Below are 22,665 nucleotides of genomic sequence, written 5' to 3' on the forward strand. Positions count from 1 at the left end.
GCTGTCGAACCTTGGGAGCAACAGTCCTTCTATGGGTTATCATCATTCAAACTATATCTCAATGGTGCAGCGGTTATCAAGAGCTAGTGAAGAGCTGATTTGTGAAACTTCTGGCTGGGTCGTTCATGAACTGATTCTGAACTACTGCTTTCTTGCTCTTGGGGGCTACTATTAGTTATGGTATCCGCCAATATGAATGGAGAGAAAGTTGACGACGGAGAACTCCCAAGCTACGCCGACGTACGCGAAAGGTCTGATATGCAATCTGGAAGCACGCCTCTTCGGACTGAACATGTGTATTCGCTAAACAACTCGAAAGGAAAGGCTTGGCTGAGTCTTCACCTCGCTAGCCGTGCACCCACACCAAAGGTGCTTCCGGTTTTCAAAGATGGAGATGAAATATCCGGAGAGGTGAAGATCGAGCTTGAAAAGCCAGAAAGCAGCAAGGGCGTTGTGATTGGCGTGAGTCGCTATCTGGTTGGATTCATCGACCATCAGCTTACCACTTCTGACCTGAAGATTGTAGCAGAGAACACATCAGTTGGCCAAGAAGCCATTAGATTTGTCGATGTATCTACTACACTATGGGCACCTTCACCTTCATCGACGAAACTTGCTGGAACCCTGACCTGGAGTTTCAAGCTCTCCTTACCCAAGGAAGCTTTAGCTTCAGCCTCATCAAAGGATCCATTGAAGAGCTATCCACTCCCACCAACTTTCAGTGAACGAGCAAGTCCTGCATATATCGACTATAAAATCATCGTCACCGTGAAAAAGGGTATGCTTAAAGTGAACCAAACGTAAAGATTATTATTGTACATTACCATGATCAGTACGCTGATCCTCCTTCGTTTCCCAAAGATTAAGCACAAGCTTTGCGTACGTTCCGCGTTGGGTTGCAGAACCCCCATCCCCATTACGCTTGGCAGCTTACCTTGATGGGAGCCCATTAATCGGACCCGAGGCCGATCCGGAGGGATGGAGGATTCTTCCTCCCGTTAGAGTTAGCGGCACACTGTTCGACACGAAGAACATCGAGGTTGAAATGACTGTGGGTAGCAGAAATCACATTAAGCAGAGCTCTACTAGTCTCACAGATTAATTGTTTATTTATTCCTTTGGCAGTTGGCTCTTGCCACTCCTGTAGGTGTTTACGTACCTGCAATAATAATACTAACTCCAACGCTCAAAAATAGCTTTCATACGCGGTTGGCTCGCCTATTCCTTTACTCCTCACTCTCAAGAGCACAGACGAACAAGCACTCGACCTCCTCGCACAGCCCGCCGCACAATCCATCTTCCTCACACGCACCACAGCGATTGGATCTACAGCAACGGACGAAACCGCCCCTCGGCGCAGTAACAACACATTCCCAGAACATCTCGGCCGAGCATACTGGTGGCCGAGTGAGGAAAGCACTACCACGCAGAGTAAGGAAGGTAGTGAACGTGTGCTCCAGGGTGAAATTGACATCAGTAGGAACTTGAAACCCGGCTTCGTCTTTCCGCGGCTCACAATTCGGGTGCGTCTCTTCTCTTTCTTCTCTCACTTTCTTTTCCCTTGGCAAGATGCATTCAACTGTTTAACTCACTCACGCATGCGTATTTTAACTTCGGCATCGCTTTGCGAATATGTTCGCGTGCGTTTGGATGTATTCAGTACCACATCTCCGTCTTCCCATTCTCGGCAGCAGGCTTTGTACCCTCCATTCCACAGGACCATCTTCTACTCTCGGAGAAAATTTCCATCGTCACGGAGAACGCACCAGGTGTCGTCCCGCGCTCGCATGCACCTCCGGGTTACGTCAAGCCCGCAGAAGGGAACTACAACAACTCGATGGGGTATCTGGAGAACGGAAATCAAAGGTTCTATCACCACCACGGACGTTAGGAGGCTCATTGCACGTGTAAACGTTACTTACTGTCTTTGCCTTTGTTGAGCGATTTGGTACGGCACGTTACGTCAGTGCTACTGCTTCATATGCGTATAACTACGGTTTGGTCACCAGAAGGCAAGGAATTTCTTGGAAACGCGGGAGATGCTCCGCGAAAAACTGCGGAGTGTGTTTCAAACCTTCAGTACGACTTCTTCATCCAGATCTCGTGAATTGCAGGAGTGAGATGAGGAAGTCCGAAGTTCGAAGTTCCTGTCACTCTTTTCTCTTATGCATGCCATACCGCCCGCATATGAGAGAAGTATTTCTGAATCACAAGCAACGATACGGATGGAACTTTAGTGATTCCATACCACCATTCTCGCCATTAAAGTGCATCAATAATTATGGCCACCTCAGCCACATGCAGGCACGTACGGAGCGTGAGCGGAGAAGAGATCATATGGCACATACTCCGTTGAGATTTGGATCCGACTCAACGTACATTACTTATAAATGCTTTTAAGCTACTGGGAAATGGCTAGAGATGTGCAAGAACATATGATGGACGGAGTGGAGTGCTAGGAAAAGCGTGATGATGTACGATATCTGTAATTTAAAAGGACTGCTATGCAAAGTGGACGTCTAGAAAAGGGATTGTGGTAAAATAAAAACCATTCGACACGATTGACTCTATACGTCTATGATCAAATTAGGCATGCGGAGGAACTAGTGAACGTTGGAAAATCTAAGTCCCGGTATGTCACGCAACATAAATAGGCGGAAAGGTAGGTAGTGCGGCGCATAAACTCAAGATGGGTTAGACATCGTGAGCGCCTCCATTGCCAGTCCAAGAGCATCTGTCTTGTCACGAGCCTGCGGCACAACGTCAGCGGCCTTGGAACCACCGAAGAATACCTCCGGACTCGTGCAGGCAGCCACAGCGCGACGCATGTGCGTTGTCAGGAAAGACAACCCCACCTGGTATGCAGCTGTACACGAAGTAAAATTCATGAGCACATGTATCGCGAATCAGAAAGTGCATCCACCATTCATCCAGCCGAAGCCTTCACGGGGGACCATCTTGAAATCAATACCCTGGTTCCCATACTCTGCGTCGACGAGGTGAGATAATTTGACCGCATCAAACTATGAAATGAGAATGTGAATTAGAAATGTTTATCCGAAACGCGGAACGATGATAATCTTGGACTAGGTTACTCACCTTCTCAGGTACGACGCCGTTGAAATCGACGAATGCAGTTGTCATCCTGTGTGTCGCAAAATGCACATGAGTTCACATGTCAATACAAAGTGTGCGTGCCTGAGAACGCGTACATGTACAAGAATCGATACGCCAATCGTTGTGCGTCTTCCAGATACCCATAGCGCTCCAATCCCACCCATGCCATGATCTGGTGAGGCGGCCTGAGAGAAAAAATGCGTAAATAACGGACCCAACGGCAAAGGCACTTCCAGCGGCTGCATATGACCACTCACCATGCGTAACTACAGCATCGCGCAAATACCGTGTCAATAACTATAAAGGAGTCAACCTTAGGACTGCACTCACGGGAAATCCCATTGACGATTCGGGCGGTCAATTGAAATCTTTCCCCTCGATTCTTCAGTTCCAGACACCAGACCTCCAATGACCTCAAACTTCTGCAAGGAATGGGCCCTGCCAAGCATCACAACATTCGTCAGCTTTAACTTCTGATGAGCAAACTCCAGGATTACGTACACAAGCTTCCAGCATTGCTCCTCATCAGCTGCGCCTGCCCAAAGCATCCAAAACGCCGTAACACTCTCGTATAGACTCTGCTTCTGCTGAACGGTGTCATAGTCAAAGTACAGGCTCTTGCTTTCGTTCCAGAGATACTTGTCTATAATTTCCTTCCGGAATTCAGCACGCTTGAACCACTCTTCACTCGTCTGAGGTTTAGTAGTTGACCTTCGTCTGCTTGGATCCTTGAATGCCTCAGGAGTTATAGGGAATGGAGAAAGCGCGAAATCTTCTTCAATGTCGAGCTCATCATCAAACACCTCGGCAATAGCAGTCCCAATGTCGATCTCGTACTTGTACAGTAACGCTTGCAAGTCAACCGTGCCAAGGTTTGCGCATCGCTTCTCCAATCGATACGTCGTGTCATGTCCACTTTCGCGTACCGCCCGGTCGTGCAAGAAATACTCATCAAGCTCAGGTTCTTGCAGCTCGCCATTGTTGTACTTTTCACTGAATTCCAGAACCGAAAGACCATGTTTTTGCGCGTAGGGTTCAAGGATATGAGTGAAATGGGTTGCTTCTGTCTCAGGAGGAATACCAAGACCGCCGGGGCGGAAGCGGGACAAACCAGTCTTTGGGTCAAGGCGCGGCTCCGCCATCCAGACTGTGTGGTATTCCTTGATGGCAGCCTGGATTGCGCGTTTCAGCCATGCACGGTTTGCTTCCATGTTGGAGCGATCAAGCTGGTTATAGATCTGAAGAGCCATATCGGTAAGGAACGGTGGCTGGGTGCGACAGAGGTAATAGCTTCGGCTGCCATTCAATATCTTTTCAAGAATCGATAAATTATCCCTTAATGTACGAAATCTGAAATCACCATACCTTGTTGTAGTGCTTGATTTCGAAGATGAAGTGATCTACCATACCCTTCGCCATTGCTACTTGACCATCAACGAGCAGTCCTAAGGAGATAAAGTATGAATCCCAGTTGTACAACTGCATATCCGTTAGCCATGACTAATTATAACATGAAATACCCGACTAACCTCGTTGAATCTGGCACCGGGAACAATGAATGGGATCCCCTTCAGAGTCAATCCGCCCTTCCCATCATCAACATGTTCCATGGCAAGGGCAAGAATGCCTGGTTTGTTATTCAAGCTCTTGACAAATGCTGGATCGTCAGGTTTGGGCGGGAGGACCTGGACGTCCAAATTCAAATGCGGCTTCTCCTGAGCTACTCTCCTATAGTATTCCGCCATTTCGGGTTCACCGTGAGGAATGTAGATGCGCGGGTTCATACGCCCTGTACGGTTCTTCGGATCAGCGCAGATAATCTCCAAGCCGTCTCCGTCAATTCTGCGAGTCAACGAATGCCAGAACGAGAACTTAATCATGCGAGAAAGTCGATCGACAGGGTTCTCCGTCAGCCGTGCCTCGTCGAGAACAATGCGCTTCCGATTATGGTCCCTCGCGAGTGCCAGTTCCTGCAAGAGATTTGACAGCATGTAGGTGCCCTGGAAGAGTACGGAAACGGTGAGAGTATGCAACACGTCACTACGACGTCGGAACCTACCCGAATGTCAAAGCTCTTGAAACCATTGCTCGTAGCAGTGCCGAGGGCCAGAATCTTTGGGCCTGCGTCGGTGATGCTGATCTGGAAGTCACCGTCTGTGTCCTCCTGCTCGAGAATAACGCGAATGGTCTCTTCGACGTCAATGAGGTAACGGCGTGGTGCAGAGGGCTTCTCGTCATGAGACAAGCGTCGAGAACGAGAATGCAACTCTTCTTGGAACGCTGGTCGTCGGACAGGATTGAAGCCATGAAGATATGACTAAAGGACACGTAGATTAGTTCGCCTGAAACGTACAGCGCGCATTCAGCCTCTGCGGCTGACGCCACGGCTGCCGACGACAGTAGCGTCCAGTGCGCGCGTTGCGGCCAGCTCTTACAGAGAAAGCAATTCCTCTGGATATATGCCACTCACATTCGAATAAGTACGCGCACGACTAAAGTACTCTCCGCTGCCATAGTACGTCGCGGCATCATCATTGACATAGCCAGCCTTGTCATCTATAAAGGTCACGCCAGGTGGATGCTGCAAGCTCGGTGCCATTGCTCGTGTATATCGTGTATAGCGAGTGGCTTATCGTGAAGCGACAAAGCAGATAAAAGAGTGAGTGATGGTGGAGGTAAAGAGGAAGAAAGAGTATGGGGTATGACTCCGTGTAGGGCGGGTAAATAATGGTAGCCAGTTGGCAAAGTAAAGCGATTAAATCTTTTTAGGTAATCAGGATCGCCGCTTTATGGGCGTCCACTCCAAAAAGGTCAGGGGCTGCTCTTCATCATCGGATACTCTATCTCCCCTCCATTGCATGAAATTTTAATGACCTCGATCGACGGCAGGATATACAAGGTCGGCTTCAGACAAAAGTGTGGGGTCTTACGAAACAAATAATTCCAGTATCCTTTGCTGCAAAGTAGTGATGGATCTGGTATTCGCGGGGCGTGCTAACCATATCGGTTTCATACAGATATTATTTCATACTTTGTTTTGATTGGAAACGCTGAATAAGTAAGGTCACGGAAAATCCTTGATGGCCCTGTGGAGATATGTCGTCAAAGGTCCATAGAGCAGTTACGACCTGTGGCTCGAGATGTGCTAGAACTTCTTCCATGCCTACACGGGCATCCGGCGTATGCGGATACTGGTACATCGTCCAATGGAAACTCACGCCACAGCGTTAAATGCGACCTCAATGCGGGATGTACTTATTCCACCATCTCTTCCTGCTCAGGACTTATCGACTACACCTTTTCTTTCACCAGCCGTCATCTCCACAACACCAGCATCGAAGTGGCTTTCCGCAAATGCAGCGCGACTAGCCTCTGCAGCTACGAATGCTTCGCATTCCTTCCTACTTTTCCCAATGTCTACTTTGTATAACAGAATGGTGCTGATCATGCCTCTATAAAAAATAGGTCGTTTAAATATGATTAATGGGTACTATTCAAAAACTTACAATGTGAACAAAAAGGCGAATGGCATGTTATTGTTCCCTCCTGCGTCATCGATAATTGCAGACGACACGAATGGACCTATGAAGGCCGACGTTTTTCCAATCTCGTAGGTCGCCCAAATCTCGTCAACACACACGTTCTTAACTATATTTGGAAACACTCACTATTGAGAATAACGCGAAAAACAAGAACCTAATGCGCCGCATCATGATCAGTTGATGTAAAGCATAGTAAAAAGGCAGTTCGCGTATTCGTACATTTGCGAAAGAGGCGAAACCTCGCTAATCATTGTCTGACTATATGCATACCACGGACACACCATTAGGCCGTAATACGCCTGATACAGCCTATAATCATCTCTCAGTCTTGAATCGAATTGCCTTCGAGTCTAGAAAAGTACCGCACCAGACTTCCCAAATGTGCTTGAATCCGAATTTATTGGTATGAACACCAATCAAGCCCCAGATAGTCAAAAGCTGTACAAACAGAGTGATGACCAACAAGACATGTTAAAATCGCAAAGCTGCTTACAATAATCCAAATAACATTGAAGCTCAGCATTGCTTTGGTGGAAATCTTGTACCTTTTCTGGACAATCCAGAACAGACTATCACGATGCTTAATTCATGAACAGTACTCGTGCAGAGCAGCGTTTCACTTACTAGATTCCAAGTCCCTGAGCTACTATTCCGACAATCAGGAGGAGTGTTAGTTGAAGTGTTGAGTAGGACACGACGCTGTGTTCGTGACCGAATTGATGAGTATCAAGAAAACGCGGTAAATTAATCAGTCTCACCTATTCTGCAGAGTAGCAATGACAGTACTTGAAAAAATCACATTAATTTGAAACATGGGAGTGGCGAACATCTATGACTTACACAGTTGTATTTAAGACGTCTCCCATGATAAAATAGAAGATAAGGTATAAAAACGTTTGCTTGAGCCTCATGCATTCTAGCAGTGCAACATAGGTCTGGCGGAACCCTACAGTAAGAAGGGACGTTCCCGGAGGCAGTGTGAGTCCTGGCCGTCGCTTTTCAATAAAGAACCATGGTAAAGCGCAGAGTGCTGTGGGAAACGTTAACCATTAGTATTCAATAACCTAGGTACAGGTGTCTGTTTCAATTGTACATACCCCAAACGCCACCAGCGAATGCGATGAGCACGCTGAATGCCTTCGTATTGTTCTCCGTGCTTTCATCGGACTTGACGGCTTTGAGAATGCCGACCATGATTGCCAGTATGATGACTTCGCCTGCAGAAGAAATAGCAAAGGCTACATTTGAAATACGGTTCCGTTGCAGTGATTCGAATTGTGCATGTTCCTCTTGTCTAAATAAAATTTTGTTAAAAATGTAGAAAACAGTCGATCGAATTTATACCAACGATTTATGAGAGGTCTGCACTTCCTTGGCAGAAGCTTTTACTTCAGGAAGATCTCGCGCAAGACCAGGAAAAGCGGCAGTCCAGAACGTCAATGCACCCTAGAAAGGGATAATTAGAGTTGAGTTGAGTTGAGTTTGTGCGTATATAAGTGGCATAGTTACCTGGTAAGCAATCACTTGGCCGCGAAAATTAGTACTCTGCTCGAAGTCAATAGTCATTGACGTACTCACGACCAAGTATATACAGTGCTACTCCAGCCTTCCATTTTGACGCATCTTCAACACCTAGCCAAGCGAAGGACACTGCAACCGCGAGCACGGTGAAGAAGATTGTAATATTCGGTCTATACTAGTTTAGTGTACGACCAAGCAGATGGAACAAGCGACTCTGACCGCCATGATCCATAGTCAGCCCAAGCTCCGATTATCAAGAACAATACAGCTTGGATGGCGAAACTAGTTCCGTTCGTGATAAGTACAATCGAGTTCACTGTGAATATAAATTATTAGCGCAAAGATCAGAGAAATGCTGAGTAAATTACCATCCCGAGCTTTGCCCATAAATGGTAGCACACAACCGGTATCACTACCACAGGGCGCAGAAAACGGTGCCTGAGCAGGATCGTATCCTGCTAGGAACAGCAGATTTTGGAATTGGGAAGGGCCAAAATTGAACCCGGCGAGTCCGTTATTGCCCTTGCATACCGAACAAGAGAAGGAGGAACATACTTCTGTATCAAAAAAACAGTATGATTATTAGCAGCACTGGACTTACGATATAATACAAATAGAAAGCCCAGAGCTCCCAGCGTGTTGTTCTCCATTCGCTCAAGTTTGTTTCTGTAGAACGAATACTCGCAGACTTTGCATCGTCATCGGCAAGCTTGGCCCTTGGTTTGACTTCGTTATTCTCGGGCTCTAGAGATACCATAGTGATTGTGGTTGTAAAGAGGAGAGATAAGCATTATGAAATTGCGCATAGATAAAAAAATAAAGCCTCTCCAGCTCCTTGAATGACGGAGGCTTTTAGATGACTGCACAAAGTTCGCAATCATGATGTCGTCCCGAAATGGATACAATCTGACACATGGCTACATATTTTTGGGCGCGGCGCAGAGATAACCAATCCTGTTCAGTCTTTACTCGTTTACCGTTATACATAGAATTGCAATACAGTTGAAAATACCTTATTGCATCACATTATAATGCATAAATTGAATATTGCATAGCTTTCTACCTAATCCCAGCTCGGGATAAGGGAATTATGCACAAAAATAGTCTATTGCATATTGCATCAAGATTTGTGAGAAAATTATGCAAAATTCTGAGCATTTTGGGAAATTAGACTGCTTACTGTTGTGATTTTTGTACCCAGAAGCCTCACATATTGTTCTCTGACATACTTCAATACAAAAAGAATGTTTCTGATTGACATTTCATTACTTACAATGTCTTTGATGCTGCCACAAGACCAAGATAGGGCAGCAAAGATCTCTTCATGATATGTGGGGGAAAGTTATTTACATTGACTAGCTTTTTCTATCTTTTTGTTTCTACAGATTCTGACTGTATTTCCTTGTATTACAAACTATTCCTTGAGTTTTACAGTGATATACACATTTACTATACTTGTCATTGTCTTGGTTGTCTTTCTTGATGCTCTAAATATGTGCTTATTTTCTTGTCATAGTGTATATGTCTTCAAATAAATTGAAAAGTAATATCGAATGTTGGGTTCCTAATTAAGTAATGTTTTCGCACGGTTACCATAATGCATATTGCTCATATTGCATAGGTCTGAGGCTTCTCCCGACGTTATGCAATAAGATATTTTCAACTGTAATCGACGAACCTCGTTTTGTAGCAGTGAATACAAAGTATGTGCAATTAAACGAACAAGATCGACGGCGCGCTCAATTGCATTTTTGCTGTAATAACTTTCTCAATATATAGATGTAAAATTAAAATACGCCAATTGTATCATTATGTAATTAGCAATTTCCTAATGGGTGATCTCGGATTTGCTTTCCACTTCCAACGACGTGTTGACTGTGTTCATCCTCATTCATTATACAGGCCACCGCTGGTAGGCCTCCAGCGACAAATGTACCGCGCCCTGCCTCTCACTAGGCGCGGGACCCGCCATGCCGCTGCCTCGCTCAGAACCAAGCAGCAACGAAGTGTCCGTGTGAGTGTCTCGTTTCATCGCATCTTCTTCCTGTCTATCGACTTACCTCCAAGAAATTTCATGGTGCTTATAGCTGTTCTCAAAATCCCCGAAAGTTGCAGATGCATCTTCTAGTTCTTCGGCGTCGCCACCCAAACCAAAGAAACGCGGGTTTTTCAGGACGGTTGCTCTGTACTCCACAGGCTTCGTGCTCGTATTCTACGCAGCTAGTCCTGTCATTGCGGCGAACAATGAGAGGTACAATGTCTTCTTCTCCGAAAGTGTACCATTTGGAGAGAGAATACTTTCGGCTATGGAAGACCGAGGTATAGACGAGAAACTGCGTTTCAAACTACTCAAGACTGGAAGAGATAAAATGCAAAAGGTTTTTGATGACGTCTCCCGACGTGCTGGAAGCGGACCTCCCGCTGCCGAGAAGACAGAACAAATAAAAGGGGCTGTTGTTGACAAGGTTTCGTCCGTCTCCAAATCGCAGAATATGGAGAAGGCGAAACAGAAAGTTCGGGATGCGAAAGAACATGCTCAACATGTTGCGGAAGAGCTGAAGACGAGGACGGAGGAGAGTGTGTCGAAAGTCACGCAGAAGGTGTCGGAAGCGGTCGTGCCTGTTGGAAAAAAGCCTACAAGTACATCTGCTCGTCCCGCTTCGTTCTCTGAAGGCATCGAGGATCTTGTCCGTCGTGCCGAAGGTGCATTAGCTGGTAAATATGTAGACGGTCTTCCTGATGCTACAACTACCCCGGAACAGCCTGCTGGTTCCCCTCCAGATGTCCTGCAAGGTACTCCGAAGGATGTTTCGTCGGATAATGGCAAAATTATATATTCTGACCTTCCCATCGGATTTGAACCGCCTCCTGGATATTCTCGCCCGAAGCCTCTTTCTCCATCCTCGTCAAAATCTGAAGACGCGTCGAAGAAGGAAGAAGGCTTCCCTCTTGTCGCTCCGGCAGTGGCAGACATTGGCTCCTCCGAACCCGTAATTTCCGAGTTGGCGACTACTATCGACTCCTTAGCCGCTTTCGTCAAGGGGAACCCTAACGCAGCTTCTTCCGCGAAAGGTATCTTGGACACGGCGAAAGATGATTTGCAACAGCTCGCGGGACGAATTGAAGGAGTTCGCTCGGAAGAGCGTAGAAAACTTGAGGCTCAACTGGACGAACAAGCACGCGAATACAGCTTGAAGCTGCTTGAATTGGAGATGACCGCGCAGGATAAATTGGATGCTCAGGAGATCGAGTTCAAGGCATTCTACGAGGACGAGCGTAAGAAGCTGACTCGAGTGTACCGCGAGAAGCTGGAACACGAATTACGAACGCAAAGTGAGATCATCAACGAAAGGTACTTTCATCACTGTTCTTTCCAGTTCTTGCGCCAACTCATCCATGATCCGTGATAGGCTAAAAGCGGAAGTTATTGCTCAAGGTATCGAGATGCAACGCCGCTGGATCCGCGAGATCAAGGTTCGCGTGGAGCAGGAACGTGGCGGACGTCTCGCGAAGCTTGATGAACTTGCTACCAATCTCAAGCAATTGGAGCGAATAACACTGGACAATGCCGAATATCTCAATGAGAATTTGCGTTTACATGCGACCTGGGCTGCATTGCGTGCACTCGCAGCAGCTTCCGCTGACACGCCTGTGCGGCGGCCGTTCCGTGATGAGCTGCGTGCACTTCGTCATTCGTCAGGAGCGAAGGAAGATGAACTTGTTAGTAAAGTGCTCGACTCACTTGAGAAGACAGACGTTCCCGACGTTGGTGTCGAGCCTCTCGCAGACCTTACGACGTGGTTCACCACCAGCGTAGCTCCGCAAGTTCGACGAGTCGCTCTCGTGCCCGAGCATGATGCAGGCGTCCTATCATATCTTGCCTCGAACCTCATCTCGAGCTTCCGATTTGCTAGACACGGCCCTGTGGAAGGCAATGACGTGCTGAGCGTTCTCGCCAGAGCGGAACACTACATAAATGAGAAGGACTTGGACAGTGCGGCTCGTGAACTCAATCAACTAAAGGGAGCCCCGAAGGTTTTGCTTAGCGACTGGCTTGATGCAACACGCAAAAGATTAGAAGTGCTGCAGGCGTTAGAGGTTTGTGATCTCCCGAACTCCAAGAGATAATATCATTGTAGCTGATGATCAATTCGCCTTCACAGGTCGTGCAAACTCAAACCACATTAGCATCACTTCGTGTAGTATAGTATTTCTACTACTAATCCTGCAATCCAATTAAGATGGACTAGCATCTGCTTGCACGTAAGATAAATAAAATAAGTGAGATACCACAATGCCCGTATGTCGTAGACTATATGGGAAAAGTAACTAGAAACTATCCGAGCTATTCTCAGATGGAGCAACCGCGCCTCCCTCTCTAGGTTCCAAAGCACACCTACAAATGACCTGAGCTCGTCGAACAACAGTCTGGATCATATCTGATTTCCCATCAGAACCTGGAGCACCCTTGCTGACCTTGACTAAACCAGGGAAAACAGTTGCTCCCACAATATCCTGAAGACCACTTTCGCTCTTCAGACAGCGCTTAATGAGTTCGACCTGTCGCGGGTATAATATGCTACCGAGTTCAGGTACGAAGGCGCGGTAGAACGTATCAGCGCCGACTGACCCGGCGCCTGAACCATGTAACATGCGAGAGAAGTTGACAGCAGACTCGAGGAGGGATGCAACAGATGGATCGAGCTCCCCTGTCTCCTTTATAGTGAAAAGATCGGTCAACGCGGGCATCGTCTCCGCGAGTAACTGTCCAGACATCGCAGGTGAACATGCCTCCACAGCAGCAGAGAACGTCTGTCGTCGCCAAACACTCGCAACCGTCGGATCTCGTGCGAATAGGTGTTCGTGGATACGAGTGAGCTGAACGTTCGCTTCGTGTGAGTTGGTCACGATGAGACAGTTGACAACAGCTTCTGAAATTGTCTCTGCCATTGCGTGCCTTAGGAGACTTTGCAGGAGCATTGGAGGGGGCTCGCAGGGATCTGGTTCATGACCTCCGAGGATGTCCAGGAGTATAGTGTCTCGCAAGCCGCTTAGGGGTATTGGAGGTGAACGGATGACATCTGCTGCCCAGCGGTTGATGAGTTTCTCGAGTTTGGAAGCAGTGTTCTGGAATTTTTTAAGAAAAGAAAAGAAGTCAGAAAATCAATTCCACATGAGGCATGCTTTCTTGGATGGAAAAGGCACATACTTTTATAGACCAATCGTCAACGGAAGTTCCTCCTTGGTTGTTTGCGATTCTCGCGGGGGTATGGTGGTCTTCTCTGCCTTCAAGAGTCGCTATTCGAGATTGTAGCTGGGCGACCTGTTTTTCCTGCTCTTGTAGCTGTATCCGTTGCTGTTCGACCTTCTCGTGGGCTATACGCTATAAACGAGAATAAGAAACGGTTTTTTCTGACCGCGAGGTGGAAAAAGAGTACATACGAAGTTCGTGAGCACATAACGATGCTGATCACCACTAACGAAGTCTCCCTGCTGCGGTTGCACTTGGTACGCCATCTTGCGTCAAAAAAAGAATATTTAAAAAGACAGTTATGGTACAAATGAGGTGGTTGTGACGCTGTGGTAAATGAGAGATTTAGGTGTCATGTCTTTATAGCGTCAAATTTGACACTGCCCTGGGCGCGACGGGCAAGGCATCGGGTCGCTCGCGTACGCCTTGGATCAACGTTCATCTGCGAGAGGCTGTGTCTTTAGCTGATCTTGATCGCCGCAGACGCATCCGAGTTGACCACCCTTTCTAGTCGCTACCATTGAAATACTTCACAATATACGTATTCTAATTGCATATCGAACATGCAGAGCTGATCGCAAAAGTGCCACGTGTGAATGGTCATGCATTAATACATCATCAACAGCATAGTGTACATAAGAAGGTCGTCTACTTAAGTGCCTTTTTCAAAGTCTAAAGACGAATCTCTGATTATCAGCCTTCTGAGGCTAGTGGAAAAGATGGGCACGTTCTTACCTCTTCCATCACATCAATATCACTTGTATCCACTCGAGTGATCTGCCTTCCGAGTGCTTCTTCAATCATGTGCATATCTTCCCAAGTCTTCTTGTTGTGCACGAAATTGATCGATACTCCTTTCCGTCCAAATCGGCCCGTCCGTCCTAATTACCAAGCTTTAAGCATGCGACATGGCAAAAGAAAAGTAATTTACACATACCAATACGATGTAAATACGTCTCAACGTCAGGCGTTTCGAATCGATGATCATAAGTTGCGCTCTCCGACTTATCGGACATCATCGGCAAATCGTAATTCACCACAACGTTCACCTGGAGAATGTCGATTCCCCGAGCAATCACGTTCGTCGTGATCAACACCTTTTCGTGCCCTTCACGGAACCGGTCAATGATTTCGTCGCGCTGAGAGGCATCCTTTGCTCCGTGTAATGATGCGACCTTATGCCCTTCTGCTGTCATGCGTGTTGCGATGCGATCAGCCGTGCTACGATGCTATAGTACGCCGTTAGTTGATGGAAATGTGATCACAATGGAAGAGAAGGTACCAACTTTTGTGAAGATGATACTCTGCCCAACGGTAAGCAGGTTGTAAATTTGTACGAGAATTTCATATTTTGATTCTTCATCCTTGCAATCCATATAGAACTGCTTGATGCCCTCTACAGATAGTTCCTCCTTCTTAAGCTCGATCTTGTTCGCGTTAGACGCGAATTTATTCGCAAAGTTTCGTACTCGGTCTGGGAACGTTGCTGAGAAGAGGACGATTTGAGCTGTTCGTTCCCTCGACAGGAAGCTACTCAGCAGAAATCATCAAGCAGTGAAAGTCTTGATACAGAGTGGAACCTACTTCTTGATCTTCAGGCACTGTTCGCTCAGGTTCTCTTGATCCAGCATGTTATCCGCTTCATCCAGGACAAGCACTTTCACTGCCCTTGGATCGATGATCCGGCGCTTCAAGTAGTCGGACATGGTTCCTGGTGTCCCAACCACGATATGTGCAGTGAGAGGTTCCGTAACACGGGTCTCGGTTTTGATCGCATAATCAGTCTTCACTGGTGTATATTTGCCCATGGCATTCACAACCGCCATTATTTGTCGTGCAAGTTCCCGTGTTGGTGCAACACATAAAGCCTAATAGACGTCTCAGTTGATTCTGGCATTAATGCGCATAAGACATACCTGAGGCTTCGGTATGCTGAAATCCACCCTACTCAGCATGGTGAGCGTAAATGCAGCCGTCTTCCCTGTCCCTGACTGCGATTGGCCGATCAGGTTCTGCGGGCTTGTTTGAATGCCTATCAGTCGAGTCTAGCAACCAATTTTGAAGAACACTAACGGGTCTCTAAGGAGTAGAGGAAGTGCTCGTTCTTGGATTTTTGAAGGTTTTGAGAAATTCATGTCAAAAACTCCTTTCAAGAGATCGGGAGATCTATACATCTTCAATCAGTGCTGTATATTTGAGGTGAATGTTGCAATATACAATCCGAGTTCTTCAAAACTCTTCACACTGAACAAAGGCGAATTCGGGTCCATTTGTTGGTCAGCCAACGTGACCTTAACACAAACATGTCAAAGATATCCAAAATCCCGACTTCTACTGATGTTCTGACCTGGACATCGAAAGAGGATTTAATTAGATCCGTTCCTATTGAGTAAAACAGTTCAGTCTAAGTGCAATATGAGAGTAACATGGCTCGTACCAGGATCATTTTCCTTGGGAGCCTCAGATGCTGTTGCGGGGGTCGCGGGCTTGGCTTTAAACGTACAATGATCAGACATTTCCCTCGACTGGGTACGATTAAACAAAGTATACATACGTGGAACCGAAGATATAAATCCATCTGCATCCTTCTCCATGGTGTGCGTTGTTGTCAGGAGGATGGTGAACGATAGAGAGCAAGGTCAAAGTGTATGCTTCCTCACCTCAGCTTCAACAACAGGGACGCGTTATTTTTTGACGCGTCGTTCCTCATTCGGAGTACGTGTCTCACGCCGATCGACGCATTTGACCAACGAGCCTTTTCAATTTCATTCTCCATCCATTTCTTCTTCCCAATATCCAAAGCTACTGATGTAATACTAGGGCTAGGTTTCTTCTGAGACATTCAGTTTTCGATTATTAGAGAGATAAGAATGTTGTCTAGTCCATGCTGGTCGCCTGACTCCTTGGTTTACGATTGGCCGCCCGAAAGTTAGATGAACAAATTCCAGACGTCATGGTGGGTCGCATGTCGGGTTCAGAGGTTATAACGACCTCCGCATCAGTGAGACTTATTGAGGGGACCCTTTTCTACGTCCATCTGACGACCTCCTTGAACCACTTTCTGGTGAAATGGATACTGAAACAAAACAGGCCGCTTACCACACCGCACCATTTGATGCGGCGGGGACAGCCATGATGAGCTTCAAGCCCATTAACGCTATCCACCAGCACCTTTGTGCGTTTCATGTCTACGCGTAAGTGCATTTAATATACCCTCTTGCCCTAGTCGTCTCTGAGCTGATCTATCTGTAGACATGATCGAACTCGTCATGTTGAAGCACATCATTACTGTCCGTAAAGCCCTCTACTGATTACCTACTTGAGTGATGACCATGCAGAAGGCAAACACCTGACCCCTGAATTCCATCAATGCATCATATACGACTCGGATGATCCAAATGCGAAACTTATTGGGATCGAGTATATCGTGTCTGAAAAGGTAGTTTGGATTCCGTAGTCAGTTGCCATTGTTTAACCGTTTTCAAAGATTTTTGAATCGCTCCCCCAAGAAGAAAAGAAGTATTGGCATTCACACAAGTACGAAGTGAGCATGGAAGTCTCTCGTTTGTAGCAGTTATTCACGAAGATATCTGTTCAGATTGAAAGCGGCTTGCTACAATTACAGGTGCGTAGTCGAGGATTGTACAATTCTAGAGCATCACTTCGACTAATGCGTGTTGTCAAGGCTAAAGACCTCGTACCTGGTTGGCATCAAATCTACCCGTGCCTATCGATAACCCGTCTGACTGCGTAGCTCGTTTCATAGGCACTATCGTGGACCTTGCGGAACAGCCTGCAATGCTAGAGCTTCACAAAACTTACGGAAAGACGATTCACACGTGGGCAATTGACAAACACCCGGACCTTCCGCTGGGTCCCCCAAATTTAATGATGTCGTAAGTGTGTTTGTGCATGCTCCCGCCAAGCTCCATTCACCAATATTGGCATAGATATACCGATGACGGTCAACTGGATCCATCCTTGGTGAAGGACAGAGACGAGCGGTGTGGAATGTCAACAGAGGGGAAGAAACAATTACGGAAGGAGTACCTCCCGCCATATGAGACATCAAAGGACGCAGATTCTTGGGAGACTACTGGAAAGAGTATTGTGCTTGAGCCTATCGAGCAAGAAGTCAAGCGCGCATAGTCAAGCACGTAGACTGACTTTGTAGCGCTGTAGGTTTACATTGTATAGTAGTAATTCTTTTCTCGTATGAAAACCAGACACATGTTGTATAATCCCAACCCACATACCGGTATTTCCGACCTCGTGTAAAATGTTTGTGTCTGTATTTCTTTCCGTACTAGCGTTATTTCCCTTGTACTGTAATTGTACTCCAAATCCGCTAGAGAGAAGTGATCCAATAGCCAACACGGTGATTCTTTTGGCCCAAAGGATGAAATTAAATAGTCGTACTTTGTTCGGGAGGATCGGGAATCCACGATAACTTAACAAATTTTATCCACCCACTGTATCACAAGGCTTCCTTAGGCCCTGCTCGGTTGCACTGGTCGCGCGACCAGTGCCTGCCAAATTCGCAACCACCGGTTACACAACCAGTGGTTGCAAACCATCAACCATCAGACGTGCTCGGCTGCACGTCTGGTTTCATAGTTGTGTGACACTACTCGTCCCTTACTACACCTGTTACACTATGCCCTCTACATTTCCTTGTTACTACTTCTCTCTTGTATTGTATTCCCCACTTGTATTCTACTGGCAATTTAATAATCCAAGCTTTGAATGTCCAAACCAACTATAATAATATAATATATCTGTCATATATGCCTAATTATATGTGCATTTATGCACCTAAAGTCCTAACTTATGTTTCTATTTATTTATTTGTGTCTCAATTATATCTACACTGTGTAGTACTTATGTTAGGACACATAATTATATACTAATTTGAAAGGATAAATGATGAAAGATGAAGGGAAAGTAATGAGTCTATACACTATACTACTTGTGACCAAAGTGACAAGGTTGGCACTGGTGGTTGACGGTTGTACCGGAAATTGCCGGCCATCAACCACCAACCTGCGGTTGCGCGACCAGTGCAACCGAGCAGGGCCTTATCTTTCAGGTTTCAACCTTTCGTTAATTGTTATATGCGAGCTAAAATGCTACAATTTACATGATATCACTACATGATATCATTTATTGCAGAGGGACTACTGTAAGAGGACCTTTCAATGATGAAGTTGACACGGATTCGGAGCCGTCGAGTCTGCTGAGGGGCCACATTACTCAAATTTACTGAAAGCGAAGTCATGTGAAGTCACATGCTGGCACGTGCAAGTGCTAAAATTACCTTTCTGGCGCGTTTGTACGGTACTTAGCACTATATTTGTACGACCATGTCTGGTCAACCACTCCAGCTGATTGATTCATCCCCCCTGAAGCAGATGCTCTCCATCGGCAAGACTCGGAAGGTGTTATGACTCCGATAGTCGTGGATTCTCTGAAACACAAGAGTGATGTGACGGTAGTTTTGTTCTCGCTTCTTGAGCCATTTAGATGAATACCTCATTATTCTACTCAATGTTGGCGGAATATCATTCGTTCTGTTGGGCGGCCAGTTTGACTTTCGCAGAGTTGCTCTTTCCCATGAGGAAGGTTACAGGCTTCCTTGTACGAAGTATCTCGACGCGCGAACATCGCACTCGGGAACTGAACATAAACGTATATAAGAGGTCCACGTCGTTTAGCTATTCTGCAGAAACCTCGTCGTCCAAGTCTACAATTTTCCTTTGAAATGCACTCTAGAGCTGAATACTCTGAACACCACGCTGGTCAGTCGGCCATGTCAGGCTACAAGCCTATCAGTGGCATACACCAGCATCTTTGCGCGTTTCATGTCTATGCGTATGCGTATGTCTCTTCATCGCTGGCTTATCTTGCTGAAATGTTGCCTTGAAGACACGACCGCACGCGGCCTGTCGAAGCACATCATTTCTGTAAGTTGTGTTCAGTATAATAAATGCGTGAGGCTAACTTCCCCGCTCAGGCAAGCACCTAACCCCGGACATGCATCAATGCATAGTCTACGATTCGAATGACCAGAACGCAAGGCTCATTGGTATTGAGTACCTCATTACTGAGAAGGTAATTTGCTCCTTATACACTCGTACTTCCTCTTGCTTACTTGGCGGCATAAAAAAGGTATTCAACACGCTCCCTCAAGAAGAGAAGAGGTATTGGCATTCTCACAAGTACGAGGTATAATGTTACCCTCCTGTTTCGGTTGAGCTGCTAGATAACATGTTAATTGATTAGATCGAGAGTGGAATGTTGCAACTGATGGTAAGCTACATATTCCAGGAATGATTGGAAACCCGTTTGTCGCTGACCAAGCATACACGCAGCGTAACGACTTGCCTCCCGGTAAGAGTTTTATGCATCTAATCTATTGCAAGCCTAACTGAGTCTTGTAAACAGGCCCTGTCAATGACAAAGCAGAACAGTCAACAATGCTTGCACTTCACACGACATATGGAAAGACAATACACACGTGGGCCATAGACATCTATCCGGACTTGCCATTGGGCGCTCCGCAATTGATGATGTCGTATGTTTCTCTCCGAGTTTTTCCATTCTCGTTAAACTTTCCTCATTCTTCATCATCGATAGATATACAGGCGATGGACAGCTTGATCCGAAATGGCTCAAGGCTAGGGATGATAAGTACGGCATGCCGACAGAAGAAAAGAGGAAGCTCCGTAAAGGCTACTTGCCGCCATACGAGAAGGCACAAGGCTCTGATGCCTGGGAGACTACAGGAAAGGGCGTTATCTTTGACCCCGTTGAACAGACCGTCAAGTTCTGAACGGTGGATCGGAGTAATAATCGTCAAGGGATAGGATGACATGGAATATGGTAAATGGAAGGCTTAACAATATCAAATTTGTCTGTAGGAATCAACCCCCACTCAAACTTGTCAATAAAGATTCACGTAGAGCGTATGTCAGTATGCTAGCAATACACGATGATTGAAAGTAACAGGACTGAGATTGGAGTTTCATAATATCTGTTGTCAAGCACGAAGTCATTATATCCATCAATCAAAATAAAAATTTCATTGGTTGCTGCCGCTGAGATGAACATTGGAGTTCCTCTATCTATTATAGTTTATGTATCCCCTACGTGTGCCTCCCTGATGCAATGAGTGCTTCAATCTCGGGCTTAATGGACGCAAGGAAGTCTTTCGTTGTATGTGCAGGCTTCCAACCGAGCGCGAGAGAGCGATTGGGAACACAACGAGAGTTCGATCCCAGAAAAAGCGACTAAAAGAGAATTAAAACCAGTTCATTAATATGCCACAGTAAACATGATAGGTAACCATGGTATGAAATGGAATGACTTACGCCACCGAAATATTTGTCAATTTCTTCCTTAGTGAACGTCGTCGGCTCAGGGCTCTTGCCTCGTCCAAGTTCAACAAGAGCTTGGGCGATTGCCTTACCAACTTCGTATAAGTCGTGCTCGCCAGAAGAACCGAAGTAGAAACCCTCACGTCCGTGAGGGACACTGTTCACGTCCGCACGGATCTTATCGAACAGGGCAATGTACAAGTCGGCAACTAATTTGAGGATAGCAGAATATCCGTTACTTCCATGCACATAATGACGATTTGAAGCAATTGACGAACCATCATCAACGTGTACGTTTGGCCACTTATTCTTGCCCAGACCGACCATACCTCCCTGTCCGCGATCGATACTTGCGCGAATCAGCAAAGGTACCTGGATGGAGTGCGGGTTCTGAATACCCAATTCCGTAAATCCGTTCCTTGCTATGCCGTAGATTGTGGACGGGAGGATGATATAAGTCCTGACATAACCTAATAAAATGAAATGAAATCACAGATTAAATGAGACAATCACACTTTATGAGCTGCTCTTACTGACCTGCTTGGTCGGCCGAGGCAACTTCTATGTCGACACCCCGGCCAGATTGTGTCTTTGAATCGAGGGACTCAATATCTTCAACCTTAGAATCATCGTATATCTTCTCAGACGCATACATTCCGACCGCATTATCAGCAATTACACCAGTCCCCGACTATAATGGAACAATCAATGAGAGACGGAATTAACGACATAACCAGAGAATGGAATTGAGCGTACAGTATGAATATAAATTGGTACTTTCCCATTCTTCTCATAATACTTCTTCATGCCACGGAAAATAGCTTTCGCAGCTTTGAGATCGTCTTTGTCCGCCTAGGAAGTAAAAGTTAAGCTATTACGCTTTCCAGACTGACGAGACAAAGTACACGTACCGTGGTAATGACATAGTCGGTATCTTTAGCAAGTATTTCAATCTTGTCTGTATCCGAGTGACTTCCAACAATTGCTTCGACGCCAAACTTCTCTTTGAGGAGTTTCGCCTTTGCGGGATCACGGGTGAGCACTTTTAAATTGAAATTCTTCGCGTCCTTGTGGTTGACAAGGCGCCAAAGGACAGATCCACCAATATATCCTATTAAAACCTTAGTACCCGACAAGTTCACTATGAAAGCTAAAAGATACAAACCTGTCGCACCGGTGAGGAAAATTGTCTGCTTTCCGGACATCGTAGTACAATGTTAGAGACTTTGCAAGAGCAATGTGTGGTTGTGGAGTTCAGAACATCCCATTTATCCCGGTTATAACTGAGAGAAAGAGCTTAGAGACCGAGAATAGCTTAGAAATCCGCTTTTGCTTGATAATGTGTTGTGTCCGCTTGATACCGTTGATTTATCACCCGTATGCGGTATTCCTTCGAATTGGAAAAAAAATCTGAAATTCTTGCGCCCAGAAGTTAGCTCTTCCAAAAAACATACGTTTGATAACAGAAACTCAGAGAAATAGCGGGGATTAGATAAATTGTTAAGCGTCAGGGGAACGAGACATTGACTGGAAGCTCTGGATCCTTTTGTATTGGAACTAGACATAGAATCCAAGCTTATGCAACCGATTGAGTGAACACTGTATATGGTCAGCACAAACATATGCCATTTAAACGGAATGTTCCGGCTTTAAGACACCCTGTGATGGCCAGAAGGAAAGAGTTGGGGACACGCGATAGGCTTCCAGCGGAGTGAAAAGAGAAGTTCTCTCATCCACGGTCACCGTGAAACACCGTTATTGCTACTCGTTCAACTGTTTCATTCCTATCTCAGATAAAAGCCTGCCCGGTGTCAAATTCCTGCTCGGTGGGAAGAATCGTCATAAATGCTGCATCCGT

General features: G+C 46.1%; 8 protein-coding genes across 8 annotated transcripts; 4 read left to right on the plus strand and 4 right to left on the minus strand.

The window, feature by feature from the left end:
• Window positions 1-192: 192 nt before the first annotated feature.
• Window positions 193-1,891, plus strand: FOMMEDRAFT_152172 (uncharacterized protein; the record flags this gene model as incomplete). The annotated part of the gene is made up of 5 exons (XM_007263052.1): window positions 193-800; window positions 862-1,051; window positions 1,126-1,143; window positions 1,197-1,523; window positions 1,661-1,891. 5 exons carry the CDS (start codon window positions 193-195, stop codon window positions 1,889-1,891), a joined length of 1,374 nt encoding a protein of 457 aa, XP_007263114.1.
• Window positions 1,892-2,361: 470 nt separating this feature from the next.
• On the minus strand, window positions 2,362-5,791 carry FOMMEDRAFT_117857 (trehalase-domain-containing protein). Its single transcript, XM_007263053.1, has 10 exons — window positions 5,588-5,791; window positions 5,177-5,434; window positions 4,647-5,117; window positions 4,483-4,596; window positions 3,619-4,427; window positions 3,448-3,555; window positions 3,213-3,302; window positions 3,100-3,145; window positions 2,924-3,023; window positions 2,362-2,866 (listed from the first exon to the last, which is right to left on the minus strand). The coding sequence occupies exons 1-10, from the start codon at window positions 5,714-5,716 to the stop codon at window positions 2,685-2,687; spliced, it is 2,307 nt and encodes a 768-aa protein (XP_007263115.1). The 5' UTR covers window positions 5,717-5,791; the 3' UTR covers window positions 2,362-2,684.
• A 603-nt stretch (window positions 5,792-6,394) lies between these two features.
• On the minus strand, window positions 6,395-8,937 carry FOMMEDRAFT_75769 (uncharacterized protein; the record flags this gene model as incomplete). Its single annotated transcript, XM_007263054.1, has 15 exons — window positions 6,395-6,569; window positions 6,624-6,724; window positions 6,786-6,813; window positions 6,879-6,968; window positions 7,027-7,097; window positions 7,153-7,228; window positions 7,284-7,358; window positions 7,500-7,689; window positions 7,757-7,953; window positions 8,008-8,105; window positions 8,169-8,182; window positions 8,238-8,350; window positions 8,400-8,496; window positions 8,549-8,702; window positions 8,782-8,937. 15 exons carry the CDS (start codon window positions 8,935-8,937, stop codon window positions 6,395-6,397), a joined length of 1,635 nt encoding a protein of 544 aa, XP_007263116.1.
• A 1,111-nt stretch (window positions 8,938-10,048) lies between these two features.
• FOMMEDRAFT_17318 (uncharacterized protein) lies at window positions 10,049-12,431 on the plus strand. The gene is made up of 4 exons (XM_007263055.1): window positions 10,049-10,194; window positions 10,268-11,532; window positions 11,591-12,278; window positions 12,344-12,431. Exons 1-4 carry the CDS (start codon window positions 10,111-10,113, stop codon window positions 12,386-12,388), a joined length of 2,082 nt encoding a protein of 693 aa, XP_007263117.1. The 5' UTR covers window positions 10,049-10,110; the 3' UTR covers window positions 12,389-12,431.
• Window positions 12,432-12,446: 15 nt separating this feature from the next.
• FOMMEDRAFT_102837 (uncharacterized protein) lies at window positions 12,447-13,783 on the minus strand. Its single transcript, XM_007263056.1, has 3 exons — window positions 13,623-13,783; window positions 13,390-13,563; window positions 12,447-13,307 (listed from the first exon to the last, which is right to left on the minus strand). The coding sequence occupies exons 1-3, from the start codon at window positions 13,695-13,697 to the stop codon at window positions 12,510-12,512; spliced, it is 1,047 nt and encodes a 348-aa protein (XP_007263118.1). The 5' UTR covers window positions 13,698-13,783; the 3' UTR covers window positions 12,447-12,509.
• Window positions 13,784-16,384: 2,601 nt separating this feature from the next.
• On the plus strand, window positions 16,385-17,649 carry FOMMEDRAFT_165539 (DUF1264-domain-containing protein; the record flags this gene model as incomplete). The annotated part of the gene is made up of 9 exons (XM_007263057.1): window positions 16,385-16,432; window positions 16,522-16,625; window positions 16,684-16,721; window positions 16,773-16,870; window positions 16,919-16,975; window positions 17,030-17,056; window positions 17,117-17,135; window positions 17,198-17,327; window positions 17,382-17,649. The coding sequence occupies 9 exons, from the start codon at window positions 16,385-16,387 to the stop codon at window positions 17,578-17,580; spliced, it is 720 nt and encodes a 239-aa protein (XP_007263119.1). The 3' UTR covers window positions 17,581-17,649.
• A 1,587-nt stretch (window positions 17,650-19,236) lies between these two features.
• On the plus strand, window positions 19,237-20,395 carry FOMMEDRAFT_165540 (embryo-specific protein). The gene is made up of 8 exons (XM_007263058.1): window positions 19,237-19,302; window positions 19,357-19,394; window positions 19,445-19,542; window positions 19,600-19,656; window positions 19,714-19,740; window positions 19,803-19,821; window positions 19,876-20,005; window positions 20,068-20,395. Exons 1-8 carry the CDS (start codon window positions 19,241-19,243, stop codon window positions 20,261-20,263), a joined length of 627 nt encoding a protein of 208 aa, XP_007263120.1. The 5' UTR covers window positions 19,237-19,240; the 3' UTR covers window positions 20,264-20,395.
• Window positions 20,396-20,576: 181 nt separating this feature from the next.
• On the minus strand, window positions 20,577-22,012 carry FOMMEDRAFT_152180 (NAD-binding protein; the record flags this gene model as incomplete). Its single annotated transcript, XM_007263059.1, has 6 exons — window positions 20,577-20,720; window positions 20,802-21,277; window positions 21,345-21,498; window positions 21,564-21,659; window positions 21,719-21,918; window positions 21,973-22,012. The coding sequence occupies 6 exons, from the start codon at window positions 22,010-22,012 to the stop codon at window positions 20,577-20,579; spliced, it is 1,110 nt and encodes a 369-aa protein (XP_007263121.1).
• Window positions 22,013-22,665: the final 653 nt, after the last annotated feature.

Source organism: Fomitiporia mediterranea, assembly GCF_000271605.1.
Source record: "Fomitiporia mediterranea MF3/22 unplaced genomic scaffold FOMMEscaffold_2, whole genome shotgun sequence".
NCBI classification, from domain to species: Eukaryota; Fungi; Basidiomycota; class Agaricomycetes; order Hymenochaetales; family Hymenochaetaceae; genus Fomitiporia; species Fomitiporia mediterranea.

Bases quoted from the DNA above. Each gene is read 5' to 3' on its own strand.
- FOMMEDRAFT_117857 (XM_007263053.1), bottom strand. From the start codon at position 5,716: ATGGCACCGAGCTTGCAGCATCCACCTGGCGTGACCTTTATAGATGAC. The intron at 5,435-5,587 runs GTGAGTGGCATA...CGTGTCCTTTAG, and splicing joins GTGCGCGTACTTATTCGAAT to TCATATCTTCATGGCTTCAA. The intron at 3,303-3,447 runs GTGAGTGCAGTC...TTTTTCTCTCAG, and splicing joins AATCGTCAATGGGATTTCCC to GCCGCCTCACCAGATCATGG.
- FOMMEDRAFT_17318 (XM_007263055.1), top strand. From the start codon at position 10,111: ATGTACCGCGCCCTGCCTCTCACTAGGCGCGGGACCCGCCATGCCGCT. The intron at 10,195-10,267 runs GTGAGTGTCTCG...TGGTGCTTATAG, and splicing joins AGCAGCAACGAAGTGTCCGT to CTGTTCTCAAAATCCCCGAA. The intron at 12,279-12,343 runs GTTTGTGATCTC...TCGCCTTCACAG, and splicing joins AAGTGCTGCAGGCGTTAGAG to GTCGTGCAAACTCAAACCAC.
- FOMMEDRAFT_102837 (XM_007263056.1), bottom strand. From the start codon at position 13,697: ATGGCGTACCAAGTGCAACCGCAGCAGGGAGACTTCGTTAGTGGTGAT. The intron at 13,564-13,622 runs GTATGTACTCTT...TCTCGTTTATAG, and splicing joins GTTATGTGCTCACGAACTTC to CGTATAGCCCACGAGAAGGT. The intron at 13,308-13,389 runs GTATGTGCCTTT...AAAAAATTCCAG, and splicing joins TTGACGATTGGTCTATAAAA to AACACTGCTTCCAAACTCGA.
- FOMMEDRAFT_165540 (XM_007263058.1), top strand. From the start codon at position 19,241: ATGTCAGGCTACAAGCCTATCAGTGGCATACACCAGCATCTTTGCGCG. The intron at 19,395-19,444 runs GTAAGTTGTGTT...TTCCCCGCTCAG, and splicing joins TGTCGAAGCACATCATTTCT to GCAAGCACCTAACCCCGGAC. The intron at 19,657-19,713 runs GTATAATGTTAC...TTAATTGATTAG, and splicing joins GGCATTCTCACAAGTACGAG to ATCGAGAGTGGAATGTTGCA.